Source organism: Vipera berus (genome assembly GCF_964194415.1).
Source record: "Vipera berus genome assembly, chromosome: 16".
Lineage (NCBI taxonomy): Eukaryota > Metazoa > Chordata > Lepidosauria > Squamata > Viperidae > Vipera > Vipera berus.
Genome location: NC_138219.1, coordinates 4,459,286 through 4,473,554, shown reverse-complemented (window position 1 = coordinate 4,473,554; position 14,269 = coordinate 4,459,286). Strand labels below are relative to the sequence as shown.

Sequence of the window (14,269 nt, the reverse complement as noted above, 5' to 3'; positions counted from 1 at the left end):
CTTGTCAGAAGGTCAGAAAAGGGGATCACATCACCTGCAGCCGTCCTAAATATGAGTCAGTTGCCAGGCATCTGAATTTTGATCAGGTGGCCGTGAGGATGCGGCAATGGTGGTAAGCGTGGGAAAGTCACTTTTTCCAGTCACATTGTTAACTTCGAACTAAATGAATTTACTAAATGAACCAGGCTCAAGGTTGACTCAGCCTTCCATCCTTCCCAGGTAGGTAAAATGAGGACCCAGATTGTTGGGGGCAATTAAGCTGACTTTGTAATAATGCCGCTGGGGTGTGTGTGTGAAAGCCCTAACAAGCAGGCATAGACATAGAATGAAGGCTACTGCTAAGCTTGTAAGCCGCCCTGAGTCTTCGGAGAAGGGCGGGATATAAATGGAATTAAAATTTTTTTAAAAAAGAACTATTTGTACCTGTAAGTTAACGCAGAGAAATACCTACGCCTATTACCTCTTTTATTTGCTCCTTAATTCTATCCTGAACTTATCAAGAGTCTCGCGGATCAGAAAACAGCTCCTTGCAGGTTAAAACTTGCCATCTAGTCAGGTGAGTGGCTGGCAATGCTTGAACATAAGTTCTGTCGAGAAGCAGGATGCAGGCAACCAGGTCAGCTCTGTGTACAGCTTTGATGGGAGTGCTGTTTTTTGGCTGCTGACCCGTTCATCTGTTCGCAAGGGGGACGATTTAGCTTCTTGGGGGAAGTTGCTCTAGAACAGGGGTCTCCAAACTCGGCATCTTGTAAGACTTGTGGACTTCAACTCCCAGAATTCCCCAGCCAGCCATGCTGGGAGTTGAAGTCCGCAAGTCTTAAAAGTTGACAAGTTTGGAGACCTCTGTTCTAGAGTGTTAGCCCCATAGTGGAAAGAAACCCCTTTTTGTCCTCAGCTGCCCGTTTTCTTATGGAATTAAGGCACCACCAACTGTTGTTCCAGGAAGATTGTCTGGATGGGGTTAACTCAGGAGAGGGGTCAACAGTTTAAGAAAGATGTCGAGACCGTAGAAAGAGTGCAGAGAAGAGCAACGAAGATGATTAAGGGGCTGGAGGCTAAAACATACGAAGAATGGTTGCAGGAACTGGGTATGTCTAGTTCAATGAAGAGAAGGACGAGGGGTGACATAATAGCAGCATTCCAATATTTGAGAGGCTGTCACAGAGAAGAGGGAGTCAACCTAGTCTCTAAAGGACCTGAGGGCAGGAAAAGAGGTAAAGTGGCAACTTATCAAGGAGAGAAGCAACCTAGAACTAAGGAGAAAATTCCTGACAGAACAATTAATCAGTGGAACGGCTTGCCTCCAGAAGTTATGGGTGCTCCATTACTGGAGGTTTTCAAGAAAAGACTGGACAGCCATCTGCCTGGAATGATAGAGAGTTTCCCTGCTTGGATACTAGGAGATCTCCAAGATCCCTTCCAATTTTATTATTCTACGTTCTAATCCTGGAGGGTGTGCCATGTTGGGCTTTGTACGTGGAAAAAATATAAGCTTAGAGACAAGGCAGCACTTGGCCAACGCCTGAGATGTTTGAGAGAAGACAATCCCCACTCATCTGAAGATCCGGGATGTGTTCTTGGGTGAGGAGAGAAATCCGTTTTCCTAGAAGAACCTCACTCTGGGGTACTAAGTCCTGCCTATTCGTCCTGACAGGTACTGGGTCTCAGCCTTCCCTGCAGAGTTTGACCTGAACCCAGAACTGGCTGAGCAGATCAAGGAGCTGAAGGAACTTCTTGGTCGGGAAGGAAACCGTCGACACAGCAACCTGATTGATATCGAGAGCGTGTAGGTAAAGGGCAGGACCGGACTTGAGTGTCCATAACTCTTCTGATCCTCCCCACAGCACTTCCGGTTTCACTTAGGGTTACTTTTGGCTGGAGGGTTCTGAGCCACTTCCAGATCCAGCAGCTGCATCCGTGCCACAAGCAAATGTGATCCGTTGCGCAAGAAATTGGATGGTCTGTTGGAGCTCGAGTGGCTGTGTATTTATTTATTTATTTGTTAAATTAACTTGCCACCTATCTCGCCGCGAGGCATCTCTACTACAATAAAAGGGAAGAAATGAAAAGGGTGTGAACAGAAGTTAAGATAACAGAATGATACAATAAACCAGGGCTCTCCAAACTTGGCGACTTTTAAGACTTGTGGACTTCAATTCCCAGCATGCTGGCTGAGGAATTCTGGGAGTTGAAGTCCACAAGTCTTAAAAGTTGACGGATTCGGAGACTCCTGTAATAAACAATTAAAAAAGAACACAACATATCAATATGATTACCAAAAAAGAAAAAAAAGGTATGAATAGAGCAGCGAACAAGGGGAAGATGGGTGTGTTGGGGGAAACCCATTCCAGTGAGAGAGTTGACGATTCGGGCCATTGTACAAACTCGGGAAATAGGTTAATTTAGTAACCAAGTTAAGCAGGTTGGGCAAAAATCTAGAGTTGGCTTGGACTCTAGCAGACGTTAAAGTGAGGGGTGCTTCAGGTCAACTAATATCGTTGATGTTCTTGATGACTATTTCAGTTTATTTTTTTTTCCTTTTTGAGTTGTTGAATTCAGGGTGGTTTTGTTTTGGGGGGATTCCTCCATCCAGCCCGACTTACAAGTGGAAGAGACAAGTGACACAACGTCACCCCATTGCACAAAAGAAGCGCAAGATGTCACTGCTTTTTGACCACCTGGAGTCAGGAGAGCTGGCAGAACATCTCACCCACCTCGAATACCGCTCCTTCAGCAAAATCCTGGTGAGTGCCTGGATGGTGGGAGAGGAGGACTTCAGCTGCCATCATCCCTAGCCAGAAAGGCTCTGATTGAGGTCCCAGTTCTACCTTAAGGCCAGATAGACTGGTGGCCTCCGAAAGGACAGGTAGTCCTTTGACTTATGACTAACAGTTGAGCTCAAAATTTCTGTTGCTATGTTAATCATACATGTCATAACGGCAGCAAGAATTTTGCTTCCTCAAAACTGGAAAGTAGATGAGGCTCCTGGCGGAGATGCGCTAATAAGGGAAATCTTATAATGACAAAAGAACTAAAAGATCAGGATGAAACAGAATATTACACAGTAGGGAATAAATTTTATAAATGGAGGGGAAAAAGAAGGAAGTCGATAGAATGGATATAAATAGGAAAAGGTTAATTGGGAATGTATAAAGGTAAAGGTTCCCCCGCACATGCGTGCTAGTTGCTTCCGACTCTAGGAGCCGGTGCTCATCTCCGTTTCAAAGCCGCAGAGCCAGCGCTTGTCCGAGGACGTCTCTGTGGTCATGTGGCCGGCATGACTAGACACCAAAGGTGCACGGAACGCTGTTACCTTCCCACCGTGGTGGTCCCTATTTTTTGCATTTTTACGTGCTTTCAAACTGCTAGGTTGGCAGAAGCTGGGACGAGTAACAGGCGCTCACTCTGTTATGCGGCACTCGGGATTCGACCCGCCAAACTGCTGACCTTCTGATCGACAAGCTCAGCGTCCTAACCCACTGAGCCACCGCGTCCCTTTGGGAATGTATAGCAGTATATAAATATGTACTGTAATAGTTACTTTCTAATGTACCACATGCAATGTTACCAATATGGAATGATCAGACAAAGATATATGTGAAAGATGATACACTACGTTCAATGTTTTTAAACTTTTGTACTTAATAAAATGTTAAAAAAAAATTCTGTTGCTATGTGAGACCTTTTCCCAGTTCCAGGATTATCACAGTTTTGTGATGCACGGATGCACAGTGGACAACCCGGTCCTGGAGAGGTTCATCACGCTCTTCAACAGCGTCTCCCAGTGGATTCAGCTGATGGTGCTTAGCAAGCCCACTGCTCAGCAGCGGGCCCAAGTCATCACCCGCTTCGTCATGGTGGCCCAGGTGAGTTTGCCAAGCCTGCAACGCCATTTCTGCCACCATCTTTTTCCTTTGTTGGCACGGATGGACAGAGGGAGCGCTCGCTTTGAGGCCACAGTTGATAGAAAAAGTCCCAAGCCTGCCTTTTTCAAAGTTGCAGATTTTCCTGAAGCTCTTCTTTCCGTTGTATTGAGAGATTTATATTTAAACCATCATAATACCCAGGGGGAGGGCCTTCTCAGTGGGCGCGCCTGCCCTTTGGAACCAGCTGCCCGTGGAGCTTAGGACTGCCCCCGACCTTCGTTCATTTCGCCGGGACCTGAAGACCTGGCTCTTCGAGCTCTCTGGCCCAGGCTGAGAATTTTAGTTTTAATTGGGGTTTTTACTTTCGTTCAGGGATTGATTTAATCTTTTTAATTGTTTTTTAACTTTTGTATTCCTTGTTTTAAATACCCTGTAAACCGCCCTGAGTCCTTTGGGAAAGGGCGGTATATAAATCCAATAAAATAAATAATAAGAATTGGCATCAGGTTCACATTTCAGAATTGCAGTGGACTCCTCTGCATTTTCAGCTGCTTATGGAAGATGCCTAGGCAGTTTGGTAACTTTTTACACACGTTTTCTTCTCTAAAGTAGTTTGAGAAGTTTTTTTTTTTAATCGTTCTTGGAGCACCGCTCATCTACAAACAGTTGAATTTTATTTAGAAAATTTTCAAATACTTCTCTAATAATGTGCTCCTCCCTCTTCCCTCCCACTTTGGTCAAAGAGTAGCTTTTTTGTACTTCGCTTCTGCAAAATGTTATTGAAAATGTATTTGAGAGTATCTGTGTAGAGAAAACGATGTATTGGTTTAAAGAAAAATGTAGAGTTTTAAAAAAGACCACAGTGGAGCCAAAATTTCTGTTGCTGAACAAGGCAATCGAGTAAGCTGCAGCCGCTTTCATGACCTTTCTTGTCATAATTGTTAAGCAAATCACTGCAGTTGTTAAATGAACGACACGGTTATTAAGCGAATCTGGCTTTCCCCATTGACTTTTGCTTGTTGGAAGCTGGCTGGGAAAGTTGCAAATGGTGACCACGTGACCCTGGGACGCTGCGATGGTTTAAACACCTGCTGGTTGCCAAGCACATGAATTTTGATAAAGTGATCGTGGGGATCCAAGTGCAAAGCCCAATGGTCATAAGACACTTTTTTCAGCGGGGAATTCTGGGAGTTGAAGTCCACAAACCTATCTTAAAGTTGCTGAGGATGAGAAACACTGTTCTCTGCCACCAAGTTGCATTCCAGCCACCTCCAGACTTATGTTCAATCAATCAATCAATCAATCAGAATAGAGCTGGTAGCAACCTTGGAGGTCTTCTAGTCGAGCCCCCTGCTCAAGCAGGAAACCCTTTACCATTTCAGACAAAATGGCTGCCCAGTCTCTTCTTAAAAACCTCCAGTGATGGAGCACCCATAATTTCTGAAGGCAAGCTGTTCCACTAGTTCAGGATGTCTGTTGGATTGCAAAGCCTAGAATTCCTCTCTTGGACTGGGTTGGCTGGGAATGATGGAGCTGGTAATCCAGCACGTTCAGAAGGAATTACTTACAAAAAATAGCAAACAACATCTTTTTTTGAACAATGTCTCATCTGTGGGTCCTTTTTAACAGAAGGTCCTGAGCTGAGGTAGAAACCGGTTTGGGTCCACACAAGATTTTTGATCAGGCTGAAATAAGTTTGGATGTGTACCATGATCCTCTTCCATGATCTTAGCATGTTGTATGAAGCAGACTCACAGGGCTACAGCCTGTGTCCTTTGTCCTTCGAGTTCTTGATAAAAACAGGATTGGCACCAGGATTTTGGCAGGGGTAAGAAATTTGCTTGTCATCTGAGAAGGCACCAGCTGGAATATAAATAGTATAAACCAATAAATACCAAATCACTAAATTAAGTGACCAGGAACAAGTGACCAGATTTCATATTTTGGGCTGTGTTCCTCTAGCTCCTTTAAAGAAGAAAGGGGGGGGGGAGCATTTATCTTTAGCTAGGGACTCTGTGTTGTTGTTGTTGTTATTTTTACTAGATTCTCAAGAAATGCAGTCAGGATAGCCCAGTTGCCAATCCCATTTCAAGATGTTTGAAAGGAATAATTTTAACATTAATAATTTTAAGGGAATCATTAGTTTTAAAGGAATAATTAGTTAACTTGACATCATCTTTTACACACACACACAAACGTACAAACACACACACAACCCCAGCTTGGCATGGAGTTAACTAATAGTCTCTTCTCTTTGCTAACAACATTTGGTAGCATAGTTTGCTGCAAAAATAGGCTGGGGACCATATATGGTCTGGGGTGTGTACGTCTGTGTCTGTGTGTTGATTATGGTTGCTCACCCCTGCTTCTGAACCCAGCAGGATCTGTTGTTGCAAGCTTGCAAGCCCTTCTTTCATTTTTCCTGGCAAACATAAATTAAAGTATTTGCTTTCCAAGTTTGTTATAATTTTAGCACTGACATCTCCTTCTCTGCTTCTCTCTTTCCTAATCCCCAAATCACTCTCACTCTTTCTGGCCTGGTGTTTTTCAGCCTCAGCCGGTGGACTTCAACTCCCAGAATGCTGGCTGGGGAATTCTGGGAATTGAAGTCGACGTAGTTTATTTTATTTATTTATTTTATTTTAATTCCATTTATATCCCGCCCTTCTCCGAAGACTCAGTTTAGTGTTGCTAACCTGGAGAAACACTGCATTGTCTATTTTTTTAAGATCAGGAAAAAGGGTGGCATACAAGGGGATGTGTGAATGTGTGTAGATAGATTAGATAGGATGGATGGATGGATGGATGGATGGATGGATGGATGGATGGATGGGCAAGCAGGCAGGCACTGGTAGGTACCGGTAGGCACCAGTAGATAGACAGACAGAGAGACAGAGAAACAGACAGATATAATAAATAGAGAGGATAGATAGATAGATAGATAGATAGATAGATAGATAGATAGATAGATAGATAGATAGATAGATAGATAGATAGATAGATAGATAGGAAGGACAGACAGACGGACAGACAAGATTGATAGACAGACAAGAAAGATAGATAGACAGACAGAATGGCTCTTTCTGACCCAGTGTTTCTCAACCTTAACTATTTTAAGATTGGTGGACTTCAAGTCTCCTGGGAGTTGGTCCACCTGTCCTAAAGTAGCTATGGTTGAGAAGCAATGCAAATATGGTCTTTAGACCTATTCTGACTGCCCAGAATAACTCAGAACTTGTTGAACAGTGCTGCAAGCTCTATTATTTTGTACAAAGGCTCTCCAGTTCTCAGCAAGATACACTGGTGCATTTAAGAAAACCCAGTGCATTTGGTTCATCTCTACGAGCGTGTGACGTTTACAACATCCCTTTTTGCCAAAATGATTTTCCTTGAACAGCAAAAGAAAAGGGAGGGTGCTTTAAGGAGTTAATAAACATTTGCTTCTATGAGTGTAGATTTATTTTTTTTAAAAAAAATCCAGTATGTGTAGTCCTCAACTTACAACCACTCATTTAGTGACTGTCCGAAGGTACAACGGCACTGAAAAAAGTGACTTAAATCCTTTTTCACACTTACGACCGTTGCAGCATCCTCATGGTCACATGATCCAACTGGAGACACTTGGCAACTGACTCATTTATGTCCCGGGATCATATGATCACTTTTTGTGACCTTCTGACAAGCAAAGTCAATGGGGAAGCGGGATTCACTTAACAACCGTGTTGCTAACTTAACAACTGCAGTGCTTTACCTAACAACTGTGGCAAGGAAGGTCTAAAATTCACTTAACCACTGTCTCGCTCAGCAACAGAAATTTTGGGCTCAACTGTGGTCATAAGGTGAGGACTACCTGTATTTCCTCCGAGAGCTCAATTTCAGAGCCAGCACTGACCTCAGTTTACCTCCCAAACCCAGAACAGGAGCTGAGGGGAAGGCCGTAGGAGGGTGTGGTTGTGTGATGGACTGCCACTGATTGCATCTCTTCCCCCTGCCTCCCCACCACCACCACACACACAATCTCTTGCCCCCTTCTTCCCCCCCCCTCCACTTTGCAGAGACTTCTCCATCTGCAAAATTTCAACACCCTGATGGCCGTGATCGGCGGGCTGGGCCACAGTTCCATCTCTCGCCTCAAGGAGACGCATAGCTTTGTGTGTCCAGAGACCACAAAGGTAAAGGAACAAAGGTGTGCATAGGGGGAAGGGGAGAACCAGGTTGCTCCAACGGATGCTGAGACCAACAAAGAGGACCTAGACGGGAAGACCGAGGGCTGGCTGGGGGTGTCAGGAGTGCCTGGGCCACACAGGGGTCTGTTTCTGGATCCAAGGGGAAAAAAACCCTCCCAACGAAAATAGTGGACTAGTCACTGGATTCTATTTGTGGGATTCTATTTATTATAATTAATAGGATGGAAAAAAAAATAAATGAACAAAAAAGGACCTGCTGCGGTGTTTCATGCCTTATGGTTTCCAATCCAAGGCCATGCTTTTCCCCCAGCCGTTCTGAGTTCCCCCCCCACAAATAGAATCAAGTGAGTAGTCCTCATGGGCAACGCCCTCCTTAAAGCTTCGTTAGCAGAGACCAACTTTCCCCTTGCCCGACTCTGTTGCAGGTCTGGGAGTCGCTGCTGGAGTTGCTGTCCTCGGCAGGGAATTATAGCCGCTACCGGCGGTGTTTTGCAGAGTGCGTGGGGTTCAAGTTCCCCATCTTAGGAGTCCACCTCAAGGACCTGGTGGCTGTCCACGTGGCTCTTCCTGACTGGCTGGACCGGGCGCACTCCCGCCTGAACGGCAATAAGATGCAGCAGCTGTTTAGCATCCTCAGCGACCTGGCCATGGTTCAAAGCATCCGCCCGCCTTTTGAGGCCAACCCTGACCTTCTCAACCTGCTCATGGTAAGATCCTCCAGCCAGACCCTCCTGGAGCTCTTAGTATATATATTCTTTTTCTGCAGGTAGTCCTCGACTTACAACAGTTCGTTTACTGAAAATTCAAAGTTACAACGGCACTGAAAAAAAACGACTGACGACTATTTTTTCCACATTTACGACCTTTGCAGTATCCCTTAGGGCAGACATGTCAAACACAAGGCCCGGGGGCCAGATCCGGCCCGTGAAGTGGTTTCATGCGGCCCGCGTAGCCATCCTGGAAAGAGTGAGGGAACGGCCCCCACTGCCTTGGCCCTGGCCCAGAGACCCTCCTTCTGCCAGAGACCCTCAGATCTGTCCCACTCCTGCCCAGGCCCCCATAGGCACCCTTGAGGCGAACGATGTAGAGCTGGCCACGCCCACCCAGTAGGCCATACACACTCTAGCCACGCCCACCCAGTAGGCCACGCCCACCCAGCCCCCTGAGGGCAACTGCAATGCTGATGCGGCCCTCAATGAAATTGAGTTTGACACCCCTGCCTTAGGGTCACACGATCAAAATTCAGATGCTTGGCAACTGGTTCATACTTCTGACCGTTGCAGTGTCCCAAGGTCACGTGGTCCCCTTTTGCGACCTTCTGAAAAGCAAAGTCAATGGGGAAGCCAGATTCACTTAACAACCTGGCTACTAATTTATCAACTGCAGTGATTCACTTCACAACTATGGCAAGAAAAGTCACAAAATGGGGCAACTCTCACTTAAATGTCTCAAAGAAATTTTGGGCTCAACTGCGGTCGTAAGCTGAGGAATATCTGTATACATGTTTTTGCGTTGTTTCACCCTTTTTCACATTGTAATTTTTATAAAAATTACAAATTTAGTATTGCGAGCCACCTACAGTCACCTTGGGATGAGCAAAACAAACTTAATAAATGAATAACTAGTAAAAAAATTAGCTCTTATACAGCTAGTCCTTAGCTGACAACACTTCATTCAGTGACCATTCAAAGTAACAACAGCATTGAAAAAAGTGACATGACCATTTTTCGTAGTTACGACCTTTGCATTATCCCCATGGTCATGTGATTAAAATTCAGACGCTGGGCAACTGACTCATCTTTATGACGGTTGCAGAGTCTTGGGGTTGTGTAATCACCTTTTGCAACCTCCTGACAAGCCAAGTCAATGGGGAAGCCAGATTCACTTAACAACCGTGTTACTAACTTAATAACTGCAGTGATTCACTTATCAACTGGGGCAAGGAAGGTCATAAAATGGGGCAAAACTCATTTAACAACTGTCTCTCTAGGCAACAGTCATTCCGAGCTCAATTGTGGTCACAAGCCGAGGACTACCGGTAATATAATTTGAAAAATACTCACTTTTGGAGAGAAGGGAGTAGGAAGGAATCTGTGGATGGCTCCCGATTCTGACTTCATTGTGTTTCTATGTTGGTTTGTGACCATAGTGAGGATTTAATTGATTGATCGATTGTCTTTCTGGTAGGTCTCTCTGGATCAATACCAAACAGAAGAGGAGATTTATCAACTCTCTTTGCAACGTGAACCCCGAAACAAGTCTACGGTATGCGCGGGTGTCTTGTAAACCAGGATGGGGGCCTTCAGTTCACACCAGATCAGAGGAGTCCCAACACAAAAGCGAAGCATCTCTGGAGGGGGAGGGAATGGAGGAATAGCATCAATGTAATAAGAATATGAGCTTAAATGGACTCCAGAAGATGGTAGAGGACAGGAAGGCCTGGAGGAACGTTGTCCATAGGGTCGCGATGGGTCGGACACGACTTCGCAACTAACAACAACAACAACAATAAGAATATATACAGTATATAGGAAATCCTCAAGCCACAACCCCAACTGCGGTCAGAATTTCTGGTTTCTGTTTTTAAGTGAGTTGTGCACGATTTTATGGCCCTTTTGGCCATGGTTCTTAAGCAAGTCATTGCAGTTGTTAAGTGAATCACATGGTGGTTAAGCAAATCTGGCTTCCCCTATTGACTTTACCCCCTGGGAAGGTTGCAAATGACTATCATGTGAGCCCGAGACATTGCAACCTTTGTAAATGCATGTTAGTTGCCAAGGACGTGAATTTGGATCACAATTCGATGGTTGTTATGTGAAAGGACCGGTTATAAGTCAGGTTTTTTTTAGTGTTAAGTCCGAACAGTCACTAAATGAATGGTTGTAAGTCAAGGCCTACCTGTATGAGGAGAAAGTGGGTGACTTATAACCGTTTTTCACACTTAGGACCACTGCAGCATCCCGATGGTCCTGTGATCCCCTTTTGCGACCTTCTCACAAGCAAAGTCAATGGGGAAGCCAGATTCACTTAACAACCGTGTTACTAACTTAACAACTGCAATGATTCACTTAAAACTGTGGCAAGAAAGATTGTAAAAGGGGGCAAAACTCACTTAACAAATGTTACACTTAACAGAAATGCTGGGCTCAATTGCGGCTGTAAGTCGAGGACTACCTGCATTTGCTTTGAGTCACTTCATGTTGTCTCTGTTCAATTTTGACATTTTCTTCCTCTTCTCTGCTCCAGCCTTCCAGTCCCACATTCTCTAGCCCCCCGCCCCAGCCTGTGATGATCGAGGAGTGGGCCTCGGTGCCCAAACCGAAGCCAGACCAAGCAATTGTGCGCAAACACATTGAGAAGATGGTGGAGGTAGGATACCTGGAATACGGAGTGGTTGGTGTGTGTGTGTGTGTGTGTGTGTGTGTGTGTGTGTGTGTGTGGTGCTATCAGGAGATGTATTTCATGCATAATTCATTCAAGATCTTCCCGGCCCATTAGCACGTCGGTAAAATTCTTGGAAAATATGAGTCAGTTCTGCAGAATAATTGTCTGCTGGATCATTCTATTTTAAATAGTTCTGCACAGCTCAGCCTTCCCCAGCTGGATACCTTGCATATATGAAGATGCTGAGTCCTAGAATTCCACCGATAGGACCACTCCAATTTTGAGTATTCAGTCATAGGGAAGCAGGAGAAATGGAAAGAAGCCATGATGCTTAAGTCTAAGAGCCACTATAGAAGGTGCTGATATTTATCTTAACAGATAACAGAATAACAGAGTTGGAAGGGACCTTGGAGGTCTTCTAGTCCAACCCCCTCCTCTTAAAAACCTCCAGTCTTAGAGCACCCAGAACTTCTGGAGGCAAGCCCTTCCACTTGCTTTCATTGTCAGGAAATTTCTCTTTAGTTCCAGGTTGCTTCTCTCCTTGATTAGTTTCCACCCGCTGCTTCTTATCTTGCCTTTTGGTCCTTTGGAGAAGAGGTTCACCCCCTCCCCAGGTTCATTTGGGTGGGGCCAACAACCACGGCTCACGCAAGTGGGGCTGCAAGTGCCAAAAAGTCGCCGCTCACATGAATGGGACTGAGCGCGCACGCTGGATGCATATAGTGGGCCGTGGCCCAGGGGTTGGGGACCCCTGTATTAGTCCACAAGTATTAAAATGGCCAAGTTTGGAAACCCCAAGCTATAGCTTTCTGGCTTCACCCCAAATCCTTCTTTTCTTTTAGTCTGTTTTCCGGAATTTTGATGTGGACGGAGACGGAAATATTTCCCAAGAAGAATTCCAGACTATTCGGAATAATTTTCCGTATCTCTGCAAATTTGGAGACCTGGATGAGAATCAGTAAGTGCTGCATAATGTGTTGTAGATATGGGAAGCATTCTTGCTTGAATAAGAATAGTTTTTAATACTTATTACAGTATTTAACCTATATTTAACCCAGTCAGCCCATGTTCATTTTATCAGATGCACCAGGTGGATAACTGAGATTTATCACTGATTGCTACTGATAAACGGCATGTTTATCCGCAAACCTCTGCCACAATAATAAATGTGGTGATGCTTAGTTAGAAGGGGGGGGGGGAAGAGGCAGAAAAAGAGGGTTTTAAAATGCTCCAAGTTTGATTCCAAAGAAAGGTGCATTTAAGATATATTAAAATGCTCCTAGTTTGATTCAAAAAAAGTGAAGAGTTTTAAATTGCTCCAAGATCAATTCCAAAAAAGGGCGCATTTAAGACATTTTAAAATGCTCCTAGTTTGATCCCACAAAAGGTGAATTTAAGAGGTTTTAAAATGCTCCTAATTTGATTCATTGCATTTAGCACCTTTGGCTTTGAACTAGGAGCATTTCAAAAGCCTTTTTTTCTGCGTCGGCAAACAAAGTATTAAACCTGCCCCAGAGATTTGCTGTGTATCTGAGCAAAGGAGAAAGGGGGGGGGGAAGGCAGGGATGAATGTTGTGTCCTGTTTAAAGGCCTGGATGCCGGAGCCAAAATATGTCCTGGCAATGCTCTCTATCCCTTGGGAGCGAACCCAGGCGCTGAGCCGGCTCCCCCTTTGAATTCGGCTGCGGATCTCTAACTGGGAGACGAAGTGGGAACTTCTGCAAGGCAGTTTTGCTTCTCAAACAGCCGCATCGCTCCTTATTTGGTGCTCTTCAGCTCTGGTTGGGCTACCATGCCCTCTCATTCTCTCAGTCGGTCTTTGTGGGTTTCCTGGAGGAACGTTCCCCTAAGCTCAAATGGTGTGGGGAAAAAAAAGGGGGGGGGGAAATATAGGTGGGGCTCTTGACAACATCAATTCACTACCTGTATGGTTACTGGGGTTCAGGACTCCCTTTTTCTCGACTTGTACCGTAAAAAGGGCAAATGTTATGCCCTGATATTTATCGTAGGATACTCCTAAGATATACTGCTGCTGAATATGGAGACTCTACTGTCCAGAGGAACGTGAGGATAGTTTTCTGTTCTCCAGCACAGATTTTAATCCTGAGATGGAGGCTTTTCTAAAAGAGGCTTGTGGCCCACTGGATTTTGCATGAAAAAAAATCCCCCCCCCCCACAAGCTGTGATGGGAAGAGAGGAGGTTGTAAAGCAATGTATTTTGGGGGGGGGGAATTCTTTTTTTTTTTCATGCAAAAATCCAGTGAGCTGTAGCCCCTTCAGAAAAGTCTCCATCTCAGGACTAAAATGTACACTGGTTTTCCAAAAGATGTGCACACTTTAGAGCTGTGCAAGATTCTTCAACAGCCCCCCCCCCGGGTGTTTTTTCTTTCCTTTGCCTGACCTTGCTTTCATCTGCTAAAAATATTTGTCGACAGGCACGCCTTTGTTTGCCCTGCGGTTTCTACATGAAAAAAAAATGCTTTTTTTTTAAAAAAGGCCTGCCTGCAAACTACCCAAAAAGATAAAAAACAGGAAAAGAACAAAAAACAAAAACCTCACACAGCATCCCGAGGAAGGATAGTGGGAGAAGGGCAGAATGGGAAGTCGGTCATGCCTGTCGTACGTTAACAGGATGTTGCAGTGATGGGATAAAGTGATGGGTGGCAGGAAAGAGGCATGGCTGGCTGGAGATACGATGGCTGAACGTCTATACGGTATAGGTAGCATAGAACATAGAATGCAGGTAGTCCTTCACTTACAGCGGTTCATTTAGTGACCATTCAAAGTTACAACATGACTGGAAAAAAGTGGCTGTTTTTCAGACTTACAACC

General features: G+C 44.8%; 1 protein-coding gene across 4 annotated transcripts in view; it reads left to right on the top strand.

Moving 5' to 3' along the window:
* RASGRP2 (RAS guanyl releasing protein 2) overlaps positions 1 to 14,269 on the top strand; it is a 42,787-nt gene that overhangs the window by 18,200 nt on the left and 10,318 nt on the right. For 3 of the 4 annotated variants that reach the window (XM_081340218.1, XM_081340217.1, XM_081340219.1), the window contains 9 exons: positions 494 to 556; positions 1,655 to 1,786; positions 2,594 to 2,744; positions 3,693 to 3,866; positions 7,922 to 8,038; positions 8,479 to 8,760; positions 10,241 to 10,318; positions 11,300 to 11,422; positions 12,280 to 12,395. In XM_081340218.1, coding sequence (XP_081196344.1) covers positions 494 to 556; positions 1,655 to 1,786; positions 2,594 to 2,744; positions 3,693 to 3,866; positions 7,922 to 8,038; positions 8,479 to 8,760; positions 10,241 to 10,318; positions 11,300 to 11,422; positions 12,280 to 12,395 — 1,236 coding nt within the window. The other variant, XM_081340220.1, reaches the window with a different exon arrangement.